Source organism: Ascaphus truei, unplaced genomic scaffold (genome assembly GCF_040206685.1).
Source record: "Ascaphus truei isolate aAscTru1 unplaced genomic scaffold, aAscTru1.hap1 HAP1_SCAFFOLD_513, whole genome shotgun sequence".
NCBI lineage: Eukaryota > Metazoa > Chordata > Amphibia > Anura > Ascaphidae > Ascaphus > Ascaphus truei.
Window position 1 is genome coordinate 264832 of NW_027456844.1, and position 22414 is coordinate 287245.

At 43.3% G+C, this 22414-nt stretch overlaps 1 protein-coding gene across 1 annotated transcript in view; it reads right to left on the bottom strand.

The window, feature by feature from the left end:
• LOC142485024 (cytochrome P450 2K1-like) overlaps positions 1-15956 on the bottom strand; it is a 42230-nt gene extending 26274 nt beyond the window's left edge. The window contains exons 1-4 of the mRNA XM_075584254.1: positions 15731-15956; positions 13474-13636; positions 7918-8067; positions 5128-5288 (exon numbers count right to left, since the gene is read on the bottom strand). Coding sequence (XP_075440369.1) covers positions 5128-5288; positions 7918-8067; positions 13474-13636; positions 15731-15916 — 660 coding nt within the window. The 5' untranslated portion in view covers positions 15917-15956. The remainder of the gene's footprint in view (positions 1-5127; positions 5289-7917; positions 8068-13473; positions 13637-15730) is intronic.
• Positions 15957-22414: the final 6458 nt, after the last annotated feature.

A 22414-nucleotide genomic window follows, 5' to 3' on the forward strand; every position in this document is an offset into this window, starting at 1 on the left:
TCAGACCTGGGGTGCCCTGTATGTTTTTCTAAATTGTGTCCTATTTTTGTTCCACCATGTGGGTGCTCTCAAAGCAGGAGGTCTACGCATGGGCCTTGAAAGTGAACGTGACTCCTAACCACGTGGTTGCCGTGGGGGCAGTCCCGGCGGGCATGCCCTTGTTAGATGTCCAGGCACAGGTTCTGAAGCTCCCTGGACTGGCGGGTACGTGGGTCAGAGGGCGAAGGTATGATGACACCGTGCAATGGAGTACTGTCCTGATATATGCAGGCCAGACCCTAAGCGTGGAAGATGGCCCTAAATTCTTAAATTTGCCCGGGGGGTCCGACCGATGGGTGCCCCTTTATCTAGAAGTAGGCAATGGAAAAACACTGCTCACCTTAATAATCTATACCAAAGTAAAAAGCGGTGCATGGAACTGTGAACTAGTGAATAGGATGGTCAGAGATGACCAAGAGAAAGCGTTCCCATAGATTGCACTTAACTAAATTAATAACTCTGAGTGATAGTATATACTGCTGCGGCCAAGTTTATTCGAGCATTTGCCCGTTCTTGGCCGCAGCAGTAGCCTGGCGCGCGCCCGAGGGTGACGGGCGCGCGCCGAAGCAGCGGAAGAGCGCCCTCCGATCGGGGCGCTCTCCCTACCGCTGCCGGGTCCGCCGGGTCCCCCGGAACCCCCTGCCACCGTCCTCCACATCGCGGGACACCAGGGCTCCCTCGGGGAGCCCTGGACGCGCGTGCAGGGAGCGCAGGCTCCCGAAGACGCGTGACCGCGCGTCAGTGACGCGCGGCACGCCGAGGGGCGGCCACTAGCAAGCCGGGAAATCTCCCGGCTTGCGGATCTGGCCGCACTGCAATTAAGTGTGTCGCCAGTGTATACACAGATAAATCAACTATATTCAACCATATGGGTATAGGAGGTTAAAATACAAAACAAAAAATTATTTATTACTTAATTTATACTTATTAGATACACAAAAAAAAGGTAAACCAAAATATATACAGCTAATCTAAAACCTCTTAAGGGGAGTTGAAGACGGAGTGAATTGGCAAAAGGGTGAGGTATAGCAAAGTGTTTGAAAAAGGATGTATACAGCGCAGGCACAATAGTGCCATATATAAGTAATTCTGCCTCTAGACCCAAAAGTGTTGGTCTATTATATAGAGTATATGCGCTGTGGTGACTAAGGTTAGTCACAGTACACAATACACACTAGCCTCTGTATATCAGAAGCTCACAGTTAAGCGTCACTGTGTAATTGAATGCAAGCAGCTAGATATCTCTCACTTATAAGACTCCTCAAAGCGTGGAGGGATATTACTCTAATGAGTATGCTGTCTCGCAATTGCGCGCAGTATATCACCCATATCCGGATCTTTAGGCTCTGTGAACACCATAAATGCCTCAGCCTCCGTCTCACACTCTGTAAAAACAAACGGCTGACGTCATCGGTATGAGCGTCGCCTGTCACCCGACGATCGTTTCACGTCTAGCGGTGCTTCTTCTTGGGGGAGCTGTATGTCTGCTGCAGGCTGTTAGGACTCCAAAGGTAGGGTCACCCGGGCGATGGGTTCACCCCGTCATCGCGTCCTGGTGGAGGTGTCTCCCCCAGAAGATCTCTGCAGATCATAGAACGAACTCGACCTCATCCAGGGATCCGGTGTAGCGAACCGGAGCGACACATACTCCTGCACGAGGAGTCTCCAAGCCTGGCCTTCCCGAGACCCGGGCCTACCCGAAGAAGTTGTGCCGTCCGCTGAAGAGGTCACCGTTAAAGGGATGGTTGGAGCGGACAAAGACTGTGTTTAGACCGCTCTGGTAGTTGTGGCCTCTCCCATGTGCACGATGGAGCGTTATGTTCGCCATGTGGTGGACCGAGGCAAGAGACTGAGCCTCCCTGTCTCCCGTGAGACGAAACCGGGGGTCCGGCAAGGGTCAATACCCCGGACCCCTTACTATTTTTTCCGCGAGGGGGAGGCGGTGGGGTTTTGCAAGAGATTGGTCTTGAGCTCCAAAAGACTCACAGGAGTCCATGAGGGATACCCTCACCCAATCAGTTAGGGGCACTCCACTCTGAGACTCAGCTGGCCTCGGGTATCCATACGAGTGTATTGAGTATTGATGACAAAATGCATGCTACATGTGATATGAGTTATGCCATGTATTTTACCCTGTATAACACTCTGTATGGTTGCTTCCCAAGCGAGGTCGTTGGGATTCTGCGAGGGGGAGAATGAGCCCTGAGGAAAATTTGCACTTCGCGAGGGTGGGGGCCAGTGCAGGGAGCAGAGCGGTGCTCTGAGGTGCAGGCCGGTTGCCGGGGACGCGATCGGGCCGTCGCTAAGGCCGCGATCGCGTTGCCACCGGCCCGGCGACTGGAGGAGAGGGTGCCGCCATTGCGCGTAGGTTCGCGCATGCGCAGGGACCGGCAAGCGCAGGGAAGGCCCCAGACAGGTCGCGCATGCGCAGGAGGGACTCGGCAGTTAGGGAGAGATCGCGCGAGGGCAGGACAGGGAAGAGAGAGGTTGCGGCGGCTATTAGGCATTCGCGCATGCGCGGGAGAAGCGCGCACGCGGCCCCAGTACTGTAGCAGCCCCCTGGGAACTACAATTCCCAGGAGGCATAGGGAGACAGGCACCAGGTGCCTGATAGTGGCCAATAGGGCTGGAGGAAGCTCAGCTTGGGAAAAGAGATACATTTCCCGGGCTTTGCATGAGTCAGTCAGGAAGAAGAGAAGGAAGGAGTAGGAAGGGTGTAGGGAGCGCGTGGCTCCTGCATCAGGTAAGGGTTCTCCTTAGGTCCCCAGGCAGGCCCCAATTCCCGGTAAGGGCAGGGGGTAACTGAAGAGGGACGGCCCTAGATAAGGAGGTTACCCTTAGGTGCGGAAGGTGCAGTTTGGCAGTGCCACAGCGGATAGGGCTGTGCGCACTGGCAAATAGGCACAGCGTGCAAGCAGTGGATTTGCTGCGGGTTCCAGTGGATGGTGTGTGTGTTATGTTAGCTGTGTGTTGTCGCTGCATGTGCTGGGCGCAGTGTGTGCAGCGTGTGTGAAAGCCTGCAGGCTGACGGTGAGAGCTGTATGTCTGCTGCAGGCTGTTAGGTGTTAGTTAGCAGTTTCAGATAGGACTGGGTAGCTAGGGGAGGGGGCAGGTCATTGTTCCACAGGCCCTAGGAGTTTTCCCCAAGCCATCCCAGGTTGCGGTTCATCAGGGACAGGCCCTAGGTTAGGGTTCCTGTCACTTTAGGGATAGATAGGGATAGCGGTGGTTGCTGTTCCCGTGATGCGGTTGGTGTTGCCGTGATTCGGTTGCTGTTCCCGGGAAGCGGTGGGACCCTCGTTGGGGTCCTGGAAAAGTACCTGGATAGGATCAGACGGAGGCATCGCACGTCTGACCCTTTTAGAAGAGTGTTGCGGTCCCGAGCATCGGAGTGCTCGGAAGGTACTTCTGTATTATAAGTGCACCAACAGGCCTATTAGTTTAGTGATTGCGCAGTCACCCACGACCTCCGAAGGAGTACGGGATATTGGGTGTGGGGGATCACAGCACACTGGGTGGGAACACCAGACATTGGGCCGAGGTAATGCGGATAGAGCATAAGGTTATGATGTTGTGTACTGCTTTGTTTGTGTGTTAGTAAAGTGTTAGTATTATATCTATGAGTGTTGTATTTCTTACCCAGGGCTATCTTTCATAACGGGGATCCTGGGTAAGTGGAGGCGCTGCACCAGGTAAACGGTAAGGGTTTCCCCAGGCTACCAGCTAGCGGAGGCTCAGATCTCCTGGAGCCACAGGTGTGATACAGTTACCAGTAGTCCCTTAGAAGAGGTGTGCCGCAAGGAAAGGGACCGGTTAGACCACAAGGGGCCAATGTGAGATTGGGTGGGTCAGGCCGGTTCACAAAAAGGGCTACATATATTCTGTGTACATTTAAAAGGACTAACTGACACTATTTTATACTTTAAAAAAGCGGAAGGTGCTTACTGTACATCCTTCTACTAATTCTTATTTAAATACTTTCTACAACATTTGCCTTACTAAAACATATCTGCAACACTTATAGTGTTGAAATTACAGGTACAGGTGGTGAAAAAATCAAAGAGGAGTAATAACTCCATGAGAAAGCGTAACACTTGCGTGAAACACGTGGGAGGACATATTCTGTTCTGATTACCACTTGTTAATGTTGCAAATAAAGCCTCTATGATTTTTTCACTACCTGGGCTCCCTGCTTTTTCCATTTGGATTTTTTCGTTAGTGCCCTGGAACATTGTCACAGTTTGCTGACAAATCTATGGGGCTTATTCTGTAAACTCCGTTAGCTCTTTGCTGTGCGTTCTGCACGGAAAGCCCCATTCAAGTCAATGGGGCTTTCCAGGCAGATTGCTCAGTACAGCGCTAACGGAGTTTACAGAATAATCCCCTATTTTTTTTTATACCCCAATGTTGCATTGCACATACAGATATCTTCTGGCAATATACAGTATATAACAACAAAACCACGCAAGACCCCAATACACCCTATATGCTTAAAAAAATGATGTCCTGATGATTAAATAATGCACAACATGTGTGTGGCTTCTTTTGGTCACTTATACTAGCCAATATCATTACATTCTGCAAACAATTAATAAAGGGCTTTGCAATAACCCTTTTTTAAACCTCATCAGGCTTTACAGTCCTAAACATCTTATCAAATGCTAATAATAATACGCACCTGTTTAACTATCAAAGGTTAATGTAAACAAAGAGGTATTGCAGTTCAGTATAATGCAACATCTTAGGGTATTACTTAATATTATTTACAAAAACGTAAGCATTCGGAAGTGACTACAGACATGGGTCACAATTTACCAGTAAGAAATCATTTGATGGTGTAAGATATTTCACTGCTGTCTCAAGGAAAATTCTGCGAGACTAAACTTTTCCTTCCTTCTCAATATCATTTTCTAAATAAATTCACAGCTGTTCAGTATGACCAGAGAAATGACCACACCTTGCTTTATTATTAATCCTTGAGGCAGGTTCTGTATTGATAGTGATAGAATTGGGTTTGATAATTGGATTTTTAATTTGATTTTAGAAAAATAAACAGTGTTTGGACAGAAAAATTGTAAGTCATGTTACCGAAATCGTGGGAGATCCCAGAAGTCTAACGTTTTCATTTGTCAAACTTAGGAGCCTCAGAAATGTTGGATCTTCATAGTCCATACGATGTCCAAGTAAAATTGCCACAATTATATTGGCAACGGCTGCATTAATTATTGTAGTATTATCAAACGGCTTTCCTATCAATTAAGATTGATGATAAGCATTAAAGAAAACAACCAATAGTTTTATAAAATAAAGAAAAAAGTATAGGATATAAATTATTAAAAATATAATATAATAAATATAATATGAAAAGTAGTCTTATCATATGTGCACAATGATCCCCAGTGCCCAGTGATGACAAATAGACTACTCTCACTGTATGTTATTTAATAATAATAACCATATCTGTATTCTATTTTTACAATATAATTACAACCATATAATATCACACATCATCACATATGAAAATGTAAAGTAGCAAAGAGAGACAATAATGAGGGTTTAGCCAAATACTGTAGTGCCGACGAGTATTCTAAAACAAACCTGGGGCAATTACCAACAAGACCCAGGAACATGCTGGGTACATGCTGCAACATTTCAGTGACATTTCTGCAGACAGACTAATGGCCCATCGGATTAACAGCGGGGGTCCCTGGCAGTCCCATTCAAACTGAATGGGACTGCCAGGGAACCCTGCTGTGTTAATCCGATGGGCCATTAGTCTCTGCAGAAATGTTACTGAAATGTTTGCAGCATGTACCCAGCATGTACACAGCATGTTCCTGGGTCTTGTTGGTGATAGCCCCAGATTTTCCCAGGCAAGTTTAAGGCAAGTTTTATAATACTCGGCGGCGCACCTGTACCCCTGCCCATGTATGCTGATAGATGTAAAAAACGCAAATAGATCTATGGTTAGTGTCTTATAGATTGGGGTGATTTCTATGTTTGTGAAATTTTTGGAAATGTATTCATGGGTTTCCGTATTATGTGAATGTTTTGCTTCTCTGGAACCTAAAGATAGTATTCACTCAATTTCATTTCTAAACATTTTTTTTGGCACTAAAAAGATGATTATGGATACAATTCCTGAAACGTGTACTGGTGAATTATTTAATAATTTTGTAAGATTACAGGGATCTTGATGTCTGTTAGTATTTCTAGAAAGAACACATTTTATAAAAAAATTCATTGAGCGGTTAATGACTTTTCTGCTGATAAGAGTTCTTTCCCAAACTGTGAAGCTGTTTTACGCTTGAGAAGATTTTATACCCATAGTTGGAACTGAACTATTCCCTAACACAGGGAACACATCTTCACAGTACTGTATATTATAGGGGGGCCTTTCTAGCATTTTATTTTAAACACATGCGGCGAACGCTATGAACCAATCACAAGTATTACAAGGAGCCTTTTGCCTTTGTGGTACATATGTAAAAATACTTTAAACTGTTCAAATATCCCCTTCTGCCCACAGAATCCCAAGTTTTACCAATTAATGTTGCAAAGCATCCTACAGTAGCAACAAATTGCATCTAGTATTGAAAGGATCTTATGTACACTAGCACTGTTGGGTTTTTCTCCCTCCTAATAGAGGTAAATGAGAATTTTAATCCTAATAGAGGTAGATTAGTATTTTATCTGGTAGTGTTAGGACCTGCGAACTGGGTTTGCCTTGTTGTGGCTCGCAGGCTTACAATGCTTTTGGCCAAAGGGTTCAACCAAATGATATTTTTTCAAGAGAATATGTAAGTATTTTACTGTGTATTTTTGTCATATTGGATGTAGCATTGGGCTTCTCTGTCGCTTGTTGTATACATTTGTCATGCTCTCCTTTTTGACACATACATATACACATATACACATATACACATATATAAAAAAAAATTGGGGGGGGGGGGGCCCTCAGGGGTTCCTTAAAGGAGCTTGCTGGGGTTCTGTGTGTTTGTTAACCATCTTCAGTGAGTACTGACTGTATCCGGCAGAAGACTGCTGAGTAACTGTCACTGCAGAAGTGTAGTAATAAACCGTTCTTGTTTTGTAATGTACCTCCTGCCTGGTGTGTGACCTAACTGGGGGGAAAAGTACAGTTCTACAATGGGAGATCATCTCCATTTCCCCGGAGCCTACGGCAGATGGAGGCGCTGCACTGCTAAGTATTATGTGGGCTATGAACCCCAGAAGCCTGTTCCCAAGTTATCGCAGACAACTCAGCCCTCCTGTTGCCAGCAGGTATATGCACCATACACCCTGCAATGGCCCCTATCTGTGATTGGCTGGAGGAAACACTGTTACACATACTGGTTTCTGCCATACATTTCACACAGAACAACCACTACAGTATTGTACCACCCAGCAAAATCCCGGTTGTAGCAGAAGCACTGTGTAACAAGACACTAACGATTCCATAAGGTTGAAACAAACATGTAATTTATTAATAATCTTATTAAGTATTTTCTGAAAATGTATGGTGCATAAAGAAAAAAAACCTTGACTAGGTAAGTACAGAGAAGACAGGAGTCATGTTTCTGGAATAACTATTGGAAGAAGTAGAAAAGTGTTATTCCATGTCTCCCACAGGTTCCGTGATTCATTCACGTCATTCTCACATCATAAAGTTGTTAGGCTTCAGAAAAGGATTCTGGATAGTCACATGAAAATACACTAACATAACATATATCTTTGAGTGAATCCTCTAATTCTGTATGTTCCCTGTCCCAGCTCAGCAATATAATGTATTAACACTGGTTGACTACAAATTAACTACAATTTTACAAATGCATTGCATTATACAATGTACATATCCACATTATATCCCTACTGTACCTTTGAATGACTCAATATGTTGAGTTAGGTGATCACATTCTTCAAATACTTTGTCTTCTATGCTGCTCTTGCCCATTCCAAAATGACGTAAAGTTGTAATAGTAAATCTTCTCATCACCTTCCAGTTGTCACCGTTAGAAAAAACAAGTCCTAAAACAGTGTGTTAAAAATGTTAAATGTAGCCAAACAAGAAACAGTTAAAAAAAAATAATATATGTAAACAACTTTATCTCGCGCATTCAACATTTTTTTACATACTGAAAACTTTGGGAAAAAAATCATTAAAAGTTTGCAAGTTATTAATATAGTATGCACGAGAAAGAAAACACGGTGCACTCAATACTAGTAATGGTGGTGTGAATAGATGACAGAATTAAAACTTAGATGACAGAATTAAAACTTAGCTTTTAGTAGCTGTGTGTTAAATAAAGGGGGATAACAGAGATTCGTTACAAATTAGCTATTATCCAGATATGGAAAATAGGGATTTTGCACATTACTATATGTGTTGGGAGGGGGAAGGGAAGGGTATTCAATGTATTGTTGTTTGTATCGTAATGTGTATTGGGGGTAGAGGGATTGGAAGAAGGGGACAGTTGCCCCAGGGTGGTGGTTAGGCTTCTCGGGTTGGGCAGTTGGAGGGGTTAACCGTTTCATTAACATAGCGGCTACTACCTCGGGAAGCCGGGGGTCCCTGGACCTGAAATCAATGCAGTTCTGCTCCAGAGACCCCCTACTACAATATTGTATTATTAAAATAAAATTAAAGCCCCAACGATCGCCTGTTAGACTCTGACTGCGCATCTCTTACAGACAGGTGTAAACCTGTAGAATTCACACAGCAGGGACCCGGCAAAAACACGCACGGCAAGCGGTTGACAACCGGCAGTTGACCCCTTAGTATAATAAAAATAATATTACTGAGGTCAGTGCATGAAAAGTCTATAATTTGTCTTATAAGTCCAACTGATATGATTGTCACAAGATTGGCAGAGTATTGGGATGGCTGGGTCGATGAATGTCTATTTGATCAGCAGGAAGAGACTATCCTGTGTAGCAGGATGCAGTCGTAGGGGTCTCAGTCAGGATCTGTGCAGATTAGTGTCCAGAGGGTATACCTACACTCAATCAATATTGTTACTGAAAGTCTCTATAGTGTGAGGAGAGCGTACAGTGTAGACTTTGGAGCATAGAAATGTGCAGTACATATGCAGAGGGGAGCCTGTAGCGTAAAGTATGCTTTAGTTGAGTGCACTATCCGAGAGCGAGTCTGTGGCGTAAATCACAGCCTATGTCATGCTCAAAAAGCACAGCTGTAAGGTTCACCTTTTTTACAGAAGGGCTCCTACAAATTAAGAGCCACAACATTACACACAAACGACAAAGGGTACTTTTCAGACGAGGGGGTAAGTGAAAAGGGGCAGTGTCGTCCCCCACAAAGCGGACCACGCTGATCTATAATCTGTCTGACGTGTTATTGACCAATACTGAGACCCATTTTCTAGACAGGGGACTATTTTATGTACTGACAGCAACACCGGACTTATTCTAGTGACGTGGATATGTTTAAATGCAATAGACATATGAAATTCAATTACATTTTTCATGATAAACTTATGACTAATGACATCCCAAAATGTAAGGTTAAAAGTACCTTTGATCCTCCCGTCACTAACCTGTCTGTATAAAACTTTATTCGGTTAGTACAACAGGATAGTACAGCTTGTAATAAGATACCACCAACAAACAGCGAGTTCTAACATTTCACTTTTGGAGTGTAAAGTGTTGCAACTACTTAAAAACAATGTTGATATTATAGTGTGTCCAGCTGTCAAGGGAGGGGCATTGGTAATCATGAATTACAGTGATTAAAGATCAGAAATAATGTATCAACTGAGTAATATCACTTCATACCCCAAATTGGGTTGTAATCCCACGTCAGAGGTCCCTTTTTCACTTTGTGGTAACCTGTATGGGTATTTATAGCACACATTCCTGTTACTCGTGTGCAGCCCTGTTTCCCCCACCCTCTGGGAAATGTGCTGCTACTTCTATGTTCTGTAGCTGCTGTATCATACCTGGTTGGTAAACAGGAGACAGGAGATCTCAGCGATGTTGTGTGGAGGACATCAGGACAGGCTCACGGTGTCTCTTTAGTGGCCTGCGCCTCCAGTTCAAGAGGATCCTGAGGCTTCAGGATGCAACTCATGGACACTTCTTCTGTTATCATTAGCCATGCTTCAAGGACTACACCAGTTGTTGTATGACTGAGGCTTATTTAACAGCGAGGTACATGCCCTGGATCACATATCATCTGTACCCTATCCCTTAAGGACTAGGCCTCAGTACACTCCTCTAGCAGGAGAACTATCTTCAGTGTCTGCACACTCTGAACTCTCTTCCAGAACTCAATACCCACTAACCCTTAGGCTGCGGTCCCAGTGTGTTGCATGCGCTGTGCACACAAGCACCGCCCCTCAATCTTTCTGGGCCAAGTACTTGCGTCGGCGCACATTTAGCAGCCACGCTGTACTGCAAGTTTTCTCACATATTATATAATATTCTGTGACTAACTAATTTGTGTATTAATCTGCAGATGTGAGTAAGGTTTTCTCAGATATTAAACCAATTATTGCTGTGTAAACAACTATACCGTTTCGCTGTAGGGCGGTATACAGTCCACTTATCAGTTTAGTGGCCTATTCAGGTAAGTTAGATAAAATCACTGCCATATAGAATGTTTTGGCATGACCTACCGGCCGGTCTGACATTTGTTTTATCATGATATTCAGAAAGAGTTATCGTAAGCCAGATACCATTCGCTAGGAAAATGCCAATACTGCTCGAGTTAGCAGTGTCTTTACCTCTGTCCTTTTCTAAGTTCCGCCTCTGTGATCTTCCTGCAGTCTGGAAGAGCTGCACAGACACAGCTGCATCTCCCTGTACAGCTCATACAGGCGATTGCACTGTTTTTATTTTAACAAAACAATATTGAAACAGGGGGTCTCCAGAGCTAAACCACATTAATTTTACTGCAAAGTTTAAATTTCCTGGTTACGTGACACAGGAGATTTAAACAATGCAGGGAGATACCGGCACCCCATGCCAGGGCCTGTAACTCAGGAGAAGGGGGTGTTGAGGCAAACATTTTGGGGCTTAGCTCTGGAGACACCTTGCTTCAAAACAATGTTATTAAAATAAAATAAAAACAGCTTCATTACCTTTTCGGCTAGCCGCTAAAGTAATGAAGGATGTAAACCCTTAATTACTAGAGCGGTTACTAACCGCTAAGGTAATTAAGGGGTTAGTGGCCAGTAGTTAGATTTTTCATTTTAATGTTGCTGCCCACGGAGGAATAGGAGGATGAAGATGAAGATGAGGATGAGGGCTTCATCCTGGCAGAGGTTTATTTACTAAATGCTGGCTGGTTAATGTTTTATTTTTAATGGGCAAATGCGCTATTTTCCAGATCTGGATAATTGTGTTTTTTTACCCATCGCTGTACTGTATGTGAAGGGGTTGTTGGGGTTAGAGGTGGTAGGTAGTAGCGTGTCCATTTATTACTCACCCATCGACCCCTAACAAACCAGGCACCCCTTCATTACCTTAGCGGTTAGATGCTAAGGTAATGGAGCTGACTGTAAATATATTTTTATTGCATAGGATCGAAGCAGGGGGTCTCCAGAGCTGATATTAATGCGTGTCAGATACAGAGACACCCAGCTTCAATGTGATCTAGTAAGAATACATTTCTTCCATCAGAGTCTCATCGTGGATCCCAGATCAGAGCCTTCTAGTTGCAGGAATGTGAATCTTGGAACTGCTTGAATAGCTCAATCTGGCAAAAAATGCAAGTTTTAGTATTTTTTGAGCAACCACTCGATTTGTCTGAGCGGGAGTGCTACCAATCATGAAGAAGCCGTTTTCGAGCGAGTTTGCCATGCTATCTGATCTTTTTTAATATCTACACATGCGAACTTACTCAAAGTGCTCAAAACCATCGATAAGTCACTTATCAAAGCTACTAGAATAGGCCCCATATGTGTTGATCCTACAGGAAGGCCACATTAATAGTGGATGTGTTGCTCATTGGCCTAGCTGCTGTAGGGAAGTCTCCTATTAATGCAGTGTTTTCCAAACCTCTCCCCATAATCGACAGTCACACCAGGTTTCTGAGGCAACAACCTAACATTCTATAAATGTGCAAAAAATAAGAGCATTCACTTGGATGCAAGGGCATTGGTTATTTCAAAAAACAGGTGTGGCCATGGGTCGCAAGGAGAGGTTTGGAAAACACTATATTATGGTTACAGATCCATCCAGTGGCCACTGATCTACTTTTTAGCCAGCAAGACTGGGAATACAATATACAGTATACAACAAAGGGTATAATACTGACAAGGGCCCAACAGTATGGGCTTTAAAGAAAATAAGGCAGGAACAGATCCCCACAAGGAGTCAGTGGAAAAAAAACATAACTACTCATCCACAAAACAATACAAAATAAATAAAAGACCAGTTATCCAATGATTGCCCTGAGATCAGCAGTATATCAGCTTATTGAATATGGTACGTATTCCCTAAGTTGCAGAGCAGGACAAAGAAAATTGTCTCCCTGGACCCAGTATATATTTGGCCAGATCGACCATCTTCATGGACTTTGGATAGTGCAGATCCTCACACAAGAAAGAGGTGAGTGGGGATGTGGAGTGAGTAATATGGGTTTTATAGCTCACACAGAACAGAACCATTCTCTCCTCTTCTGTCGCCATAGTTTCATAAGATTTTTACTATGTTTGAAGGGTAAAACAATACCAATTAAATGTTGGTATTTAACATTTTGAGCAAAACTGTGTCCTGAACAGTCTTTCCAATAAACGCAGTGCCTAGTGTCTGTTATTTCAGTAGTAAATGGTTAGAGACAAAGTTTGCAGTGAATGTGCTGGGCATGCGGATTATGCCCCTTATAGTCCCATGTTGTGACTCCAAGTTCTAATGTTACCAAAGCAAAATACTGTATAAGGATATTAATTTGTTGTCATGAATCTGTATGTTGCTTTCTGATAGACACATTGGGAGATAATATACACTGTATCAAAGTAAAGACAGTGTGACTCTACATTTTTTAATGCACTGCTACATTTGCAGGTTGTATCAAATGTAAGAAAGGGTATTCTACATGTTAAACAAATTGTTAGCCAGAAAAGTACAGTATGTCACTCCATTTTTATTTAGTCAAATACAATGTAAAACTTCTCTGTAGCACATTGGGGTCTATGTATCAAGGCCAAATTAAAACAATTCCTGGGCAACAAATGCACAAGATGTATCAACGGAAAGCAATCTTATTTATGTGATACATATGGTTGGATAAATTTGTCCCACATACAGTACTTTAGCATTCATAAACCCGATTGTCGTGCAGAAACAAGTTATAAATGATACAATTTGCTTCAGTTTTGCTCCAAATGTGCCATAATACTGTACATCATTCTCACAGACTCTACGCCTTAAAACCTTTAGATGTAATGTATTAAGGCAAAGAAACAAACTTACCCTTTCCTTTATCCATGTTCTGAAAAATTGGAATTCTTGCCCTTCCTCCAAATTCTTCAGAATAATTCACAAGAGCATCTTTTACAGTCTCATATCCAGCCAAGACTACCATTTTCTTCATACCCATTTGAATGCTGAACACAGAGCCATATATTTTTGATAGCTTAAATAGAAAATATTACAGATAATAATAAATATAAAAATATTCAAGAAGAAAATACGACTATTTTTAAACAATTTACCAAATATTTTGGTCTGTGTTAATTTGTAGCTGTAGCAGATGTATAAAATCTCTTAATCTTGCTTCTTTCGTTTATAGAAATCTATAGAATCATTTCAAAACAACCAATTAGGGACTAGATTGTAATTAGTAACAGTACCTTTATTACACAAGGATACCAGGTTATGGTTAGCTAATGATAGTATAGTAGCGCAAACTGAATGCGTGGGTACAAAAGGCAGGTTTGTCACTTGTAATAAAAATCCCCAATTTAGAGTTTACCAAAAATATGTGCATTTTGTGGGGGCAGTAAAAAAACAGCTCATTAGAGAGAGCACAGCCTGTCTATTCCTAATTTATGTACATGTTAAAAAGCAACTGTCTTGTTTTCACATCGAAATTAGTGTTGGATTAACGGCTGTTTTCAATGTAAGACCCCATTTTAATTCTGCTCTAATAGGGACTGGGCTTTAATCAGACTATACTAAAAGAGCCCGGCATTTGGAACATCAATTTACGCATAGCCAATGATGCTATTTTAAGACATACTTATTACATTTTAAGATCAGCTGCTATAGACGTTGTAGAACAGTGTTTTTTTTAGGCATGGGTACCCCTTAAGGATTTTTTAAATCTTGGGGTGTCCTTGTTAGAACGCACACAACCCTTCTTGCTCACACACCACACTCAACATCCTCAAATGCACAAACCCATCACACACACCCTTCTTTCACACCCACCCTTATTCTCAACACACAACACATTTATCTCCTCTTATCAAACTTCATACTCACTAATATTCTCAACACAAAACACATTTACCCCCTCCCTCTTGACACAGTGCACACACCCTTTTTCTGCCTCCTCAGAGAGCAGACTCATCACCATTTTCTAGCACACGCCACAGAATGTGATCCACCTTTCTTCAGGATGCTGTGTGCAGATTTGCTACAGTATGTACAGTGTGCTGTGTGTCAGTGTGTGTATATATGCTGTGTATCAGTGCGTGCAAGTATGCGGTGTGTCTATCTGTCACTGTCCTGTTCTGTGTGTCTGTGAGTATTTATGATGTGTGTTGGTGTGCTATGCAGTATGCTTTGTATCAGTGTAATGTGTTCTGTGCAGTGCCTGTGTGTCAGTGTCTGTCTGTGTTTTGTGTCACCGTGCACCAGTATCTGTCAGTGTGCTGTGTGTTTGTGTATGGTGGGGCACATTTGGAGGAACTTGTCCTGTCACAAAAAACCCTGGTTCCGCCTCTGTGCATCACCTTAGCGGGAGAAATAATGTCTACTACAACCTGTAGCTCAAATAAAAAATGCGTGCATGATAGTAAATATTACCCATTGTCTTACTCAATCACAATTACCTTGTTATTGAGAAATCTGTGGTAAATATAGATGCAGCAGCCGGTTTTAGACTGCTTGCCTTGGAAAATCTGTGACATCTTGCAGTAACTCGTGAGATGATCCACAGCAGGCTGAAATGGCACATCTGATTAACACAGCTGGGGTCCCTGCATTTGACTTGGATTTGCAGCCCGGTAGGATTCTCATAGTGTGAGTCCCATTAAAATGCAGGAACCCCCACTGAGTTAATCCGATGGGCCATTAGTCTGGCTGCAGAAATCTCGCAGCGTAATTTGGGTTTAAGTGCAGAATTCTCAAGGCAAGCCGCCTCCAACCGACAGTTGCAGCTGTATGTGAAAAAAGTTTGCTAGAGATGTAGTAGGCGTTATTGAAACTGCTCGTGAGTTATTCCTGCACATTTTTCGCATGTGGCTAATATAAAAAAAATATGAAGCACAACTTACTTAGAAAAATATCAGTGAATAAATGTGATTTAATAGGTGCAAAAACTATTCACTTGTAAATGAAATAAAACCACCCTTATTTCATGAGGAGCTGCTCCAAAAAGACCTTCAACAAGGTCACAGTCACAAAGTCCTAACTAAAAATAACAGCAGACTTTAGATATTTATTTTTGCTTATTACTCCTTTCCCACAGTTGCTAAATAGAATGGCAGAAACATGAATTTACCTTCATTAAAGTCTGATGGGGTTTCTTCAAATCTATAATATGTAAATTTCCAATCAGGGGTAGGCATCTGGGACCAGGAGGGAAATTCTTGTCTTTGCTTTCAGTCCAGCTGCTCAAAACCTTTAGGATATATAAAACAGTGAGTGCAAGTACAATATATGTTACTACAGAATATGTCACATCCATTTCTATAATCAGCAGGCTTTCAGAAGACAAACAGGTTGGCTGTACATGTCAGTTTAAAACTCAAACACTTGGAGTTTCCTGGTTTATAAACCCTTCTCCCCTCCTCTGTTTCACACATAGTGCCACCCACATACAGTAACATATTCAGTCAAATCAAAATAGCTATTGAATGAACTTGAAAAGTGGTATACCTTGAACAATTAGCATTTTTTGAAGTGTTAATTTTCAAGTAACTAATTTGTATTTCACCTCCCTTGCTTCTGGTATTGATGGGTCCAATCTAATTTGTTTTCGAGCTACTTCCATAAATGGTGATTCTACCAAAGTAACATTATAGTAAGTGTGAGCATCCTTGACTAGAATACTGTATGTAGCTCGTGTTTGGTTATGTTTACATTCCCATCTACCCAAATCCTCTGGTTTTATTACATTGAAAAACCAAACTGATGCCCCCTTTGTATTCTCAGAAAATTGGTAGTGCCTTATTCTTATTCTAGGAAACCATTATACCATTGTGATACCAAGTAAATCCTTTCTGATATTCACAGTAGCATTCAATATTTATGTTATCTCCCACATTCCATGTTTACAGATAACTTCCCAAACTACAGTATCAGAAGACCGACAAACATTTAATTAGTTTTCACTGACACTTCTACTTGCAAGTGTGTTCCATCAACTCTTGTACTTGTTATTGGGTGCCATGTGAGTATGCATAAATCCGTAAAAAACACATACTATATGTCTCTCATTCCCATTATATCTGTCGTTGTCATTAAAGGGTGACATTGTCTTTCAGGTATCGGATAGTCCACCTCCAATGATACCCATTGGTGTTGAATCCAAATTTTCGCTTGAACCATGATGGCTTCTTTGTTATGCCTCCAGTTTGGTCTTGCAACTTTGGTTCCTGTGCAATAAGTGGTTGCATTTTCTATCATATAGCTCAGAAAGCTCTGGTTCCAAAAAGTCTTAGATACCATAGATCTGAGAAATATATACACACTGGGGGCGGAGGGCTTTCATGACTAGGGATGGGCAGAACAGTCCAAATACATTTCCCGGAAACAAAATCCATCCCCCCTCACTAAAATCAGTCTGTGGACGGATTAATTTAAATCTATTGTTAAATATAATCTGGACATATTTTTAAGAACAGTGAGACAGAAACTTTAAAATCTAATCACTGTCACCAGTTTTATATATCTTCCCTCAAACGTCCCTCCGGATAAATTAGGATAGCATGCCTATGTTGAAAGAGTAGCACATCTGAGGTACCTGACTGGGAGATATGCTAATAGATATGCAAAGTATATTTAAATGAGTCCCATCCCACACTTCCTAAAAGGATTTCCATACCAACTATATAGAGTTGATAAGCCTAAGGCATCAACCTAAAGACTGAAATGGTGTCAAATCCAACAGATCTATAATCTACAACCACTGCTTTTCTAGGCCATAGCTCTAGCAATGTGAGATAAACCAGCTGATGGGTAATGTAATGGCCATGTAATGGCTGCTCGATGCTCACAAATGTAGCTAATTTAGCTATTAGCTTATCACCCAGATATCTTAGGCTTGGTCCCCGCTGGCTGCTGCAGCACCTGCTATGGTTGGCGCCACGGGGACAAGAGCGTCCCTCAATGCGGGGCCATATCCTTAGTTGTGCTCCACAAAGAGCATTGAACTGTCAATCAGGAAGTGCAAGTGGTCTGCTTATAAAGGAGATTTAAAGGGAGAGGGAGATACTACAAGTATATGCCCTCATTTTGGTGCTACATGATGGATATGAACAAAGATGGCCGAGTCCAACTACACTACTTCCGGTGCAGGGGAGCTTTCAAGTAGTTTCAAGCTGCGCGCGATCGGGAGTTTGGGGGTGGCCATTTTGGTAATTGTGCATGTGCAATGCGGCGAGGCGCACATAAGCAGTGTGAGGAGTGCGGCAGGCATCCTAGGATGGCTTTGCAGATGCAGACACGGGACTACAATTCAATACACATGTATGCAGATGACACAATCCTATATGCGCACAGCCATAGCCTCTCTGACCTTGATCACATACTTCAGTCTGACTTTTTGAGACTCGAAAACTGGATTTCCCAAAACAAACTGTTTTTAAACACTGACAAGACTATAACAATGGTATTTGGGACCAAGACTACATTTTTAAAGTTTCCAGTGACTGAGCTCCAGATCAGAACCGTTGCTAACACCACCCTAACTCCTGTTACTAGTTTTAAATACCTGGGCATGTGGTTTGACTCCCACTTAACATTGGGAATACATATTGATACCCTGACATCCAAAACCTATGCCAAACTAGGTGTAATTTACAGGAATAAATCCTTCCTAAGCCTGCTGGTCAGAAAGCGTATCGCACAGCAGATGCTAATGCCAATTATCGACTATGGAGCCATAGTATATGGCTTGGCACCCCAAACCCACCTTAGCAAACTTGACACCCTCTACAATTCAATTTGTCATTTCGTTCTCCAATGCAACTACAACACACATCACTGCGAAATGCTCAAAGAATTAGATTGGTCATCACTCGAGTCTAGGCGCAAAGTTCACCTTTCCTGTCTTGCCTTCAAATACTTTCTGGGCAAGCTACCCAGCTATCTGAACACGCTCCTCACCCCTACCACATGCAGCACTTATCATCTGAGATCAGACTCCAAAAGACTGTTCATGGTCCCAAGGCTCAACAAAGTATCTGGCCGCTCCTCCTTCTCTTACCGTGCACCCCAAAACTGGAACAACCTACCGGATATTCTCATATCCACCACCAGTTTAACTTCTTTCAAAACTAAGGCTGTCTCACATTTTAATCTGGTCTGTAACTGTTACATACACCTATAATATACATCTTCTCTAACTGTGCATGCAATGTATTGTATATAATGTATAAAAAGAAAAGAGGCTGGGGCGCTCCCTATTTGTTTAGGCTTGTGATGCTGCCTGTGTGGTAATGTGTAACCAAGGAAAGGGTAGTGTATACTTGCCCTTGTTGTTTTCTGCAGCTGGACCAGTAGAGAAGATAAAGCCCGGAATCTTCTTGTAGTTGCAGTGGAGATGGAGGGTTGGTCAGCACACGGGATTTTGCTCAAAAAATGAAATGAGAAGATGTGGAACACGGAATTAGTGTTTTAGGTAGCCAAACAGTACAATATAGAGTAAAAAAGTTTTCTCTAAAATTATTATAAAAATTATAAAAATATTCTTAAATAAAGTTCTTAAATAGAATTGTGTGGTTTATTAACCTAATGGGGGTGAGTGGAATAAAAAAGGGAATAAAAAAGAAGAAATAAAATTGATATGTGTGGGTGACTAGCAGGCTTCTAAATGCTTATATGGCCTGCTGTTGGTCAGGGGTAAAAGGGGTTAAAGGGGATGATAGTGCTGGTTTGCAGAATCTAGTGTGCAGTCTTTCCTTCACGGAGTGCTGCTAGAAGCAATGGATAGCTTTCTCACCCTCCCAGTGGAGGCAGTATGTGAGTTGCTTCTCTCCCGGGTGCCCAAATTGGAAGAAATGGGCCGAACATGGTGAGTGGGCAAATAAGATTTATTAAGTGCAATAAACAGCAAAATCACAGAATAACACTCACGATACAGCTTTGAAACAGCCCAGCATCAGCCCGATCGTCCGGTACAGTTCCTCTCACCAGTGTGGCTCCCGTGATCGCGTCCGACGGCGGGACCGGAAGAGGAGGTCCTACCGGATGTCAGCAGGCTGGCTGGGTCCTTCAGTCAATGGGCTCCGGCAGGGAACTACGCGTTTCGCAATGATGCTTCGTCAGGTTCCTCATAATGTAATATATAATGTATACCCTGTTCATTTATGTAACTGTATTTGTAACCATGTTTTATTTGTCATATTGTCCAGGACATACTTGAAAAAGAGAGGTAACTCTCAATGTATTACTTCCTGGTAAAATTTTATAAATAAAATAAATAAATAAAACAATTCCCAGAATCCCTAGAGAGAGGGATTGCAGAACATGGAACTGTACCAGCCAATGGGGAGCGAGAACTGCATGTTCGGAAAGCCCGCGAGGCAGTCCAGACAGAGGAGGCAAAGAAGAAGGTAGTGTCCAGGGAGCTGTATTTCCTGGCCTAGTCCTAGACCTTGCCCCTAGGCTCCAGTTAGGCCCTGAGCTATAGTAGAGGAGTGTTGTAGGGAAGGCCCCAGATAGGGACTCTTCCCCTTTTTGTTATTTCTGCACCGATCACCGGAAGGCCATGCAGTGGCCTGGGACCTGGTCACAGGATCCAGAGACATTGTGTGACTCCAGCTGTAGCTCACACTGCGAGGAGGATCAGAACCCTTTAGGAGAGAGGGGATTTGTGTTGGAGGCCCCGCTACGTGGGACCCGCTCCAACTCAGTACGCCAAGCAGCACCTGGGTACTGGAGTACCCAGGCAGGTACCCAACATGTACCTACAAGGGGTGGTGATTCTCACATTTCGGTGAGAATGGCTGCCAATGGACACCAGGGGTATTGGTGCCACAGCACCCTCAGTACTTCGGGAGATCCTGGGTTTAGAGTGGAGTTACGGTAAATCCCTTGCAGTCACTGTGTTTATACTGGGGTACAGTTATTGTATGTTATTTATGTTAATATGTGTTTATATTAAACCTTAGTTATATACATTGTGAGGTGTATTAGTTATTACTCTATATCGGTTCCTGTGAGGTGTTATCCCGCCAACGCTGGGATCCCTCATAGGCAAATGCGCTCCACTGCAAGGAGAATGAGAGCACCACAGGCTCCCTGAGGCAGAGGCTTAGACCTCCTGTGAACAAACAGGTACAGCAGCACACATAGTTGCTCGCATAGTTTCCTTAGGCATAGGGAAAGGGGGCTACAGTAGTAACAGAACATGGACAAAAATATTCACTGTGCCATCTGTCAGAGTGCCAGACACATACTGATTTGAAATACTTTATTTTAAAATAAATAAAACTCTAGAAATTGTAGGAAGTGATTTCACGTGCTTCCCTCAGCACACAAAGTGTTATTGGGTTGACAGGTCTAAGGCACCTTAGGAATGGGGTATGGTGTCAGACCCAACAGTATCAGGTTGATCCCACACAACCTTGGTTATTCAGGACAACAGCTCTAGCATTGTGAGCTAAACCAGCTGATCGCTAACAGGGCAAACTGTCTACAAACAGCATACCCCCAAGGGATATCTATGTTGTTGATTGTAGCCTTGAAAGCATATATACTGAGGGTTGTGAGTTACTAATGTCAGGAAACATTAAATAAAAGATTACCAGAATATGGGGAACCTCACTCTACTGTATTAGAAGAAAATGGGCGCCCCCTGCACTGCTTTAGGAATGACACAGTTATAACGAACTGTGAAGAAAGAGTATCCCTAGTATTGAGAGCACTCAGGTCCCAGAAATATGACTTAATGGTAAATGGTAGTAATTAAGAACATCAACACTTTATTAGAGATTAACTCAACAAGTAAAAAATAGGGTATTGTAACGGGTTCTCAGCATAAATAGGACAGGACCGTGAGGCTGAGGTGGGGATGTTAGTATGAACCGACCTCGAGCTGCGTGAGTGCCTCCGGAGTGCAGAGTGATAGTCATGTAGCCAGGTCAGGGTTGGAGAAGTGAGGGTAATCGTAATACTCGCTGTGGTCTGGGGTTTGGGCAGGTCGGATGGTCGTAGAGGATAGCCGGAGCCGAGGAGAGGAGATGGTAGATGTCCAGATGCAAGTCGAGGTCGAGGTAGAGAGAATTCGGGGGTACAGGTACAAGCCGAGGTCAAAACACTGAGGAACAAACAAGAACAGAATGTGCAAGGCAACAGGACGAGGCAACGGAGGTTTTGAGGTAAGCACTATGTTCAGGATGAAAGATTATGCTCAGCAAATTTGCCAAAGTGTTGGCTGAGCATATAAAGGGCTGAGGCCTAATGGAGAGGTATGAAGCAGCTTCTGGAGATTAGGGAAAAATGCCCACTCAGTAGAAGGTGCCCAATGGCAGGGCGGAGGCGGAGTGAGCCGCAGGTGCAGGTGATCATGGTTTTAGAGTGGAGTTACGGTTAACCCCTTGCGTACTCTTGATGATGTGGCACCGGTGTGTGGTCTCCTGGGACGTGACGCATCAACCGTGTTGTCACAGGATGTGGCACGGGGGCGGGGCCTAAGCCCGAGCCTAGAGGTATCCCTCTATCTGCCGGTGTGAGGCCTGTGGGTAGCTGCCCTGGTCTGCGGTGCATCACCCGAGTTGTCACGGGGCCTGCTGTGGGGCGGGACCTAATGCCGATCCTCACATTTCCACCCCCCTTCAGGAGCAACCTCCGGGCATATCAGGGATGGCTTGAGAGTGTACTTAAGGTGGAAGAGGCGGACGAGCCTGGGAGCATGTAATTGGTCCCATGAGATCCAGGATTGCTTTTTGGGCCCAATACCTCTCCATTGGACCAGATACTGGAAAGTACCCTTGGTTATCCTTGAATCCAGTACCGACTG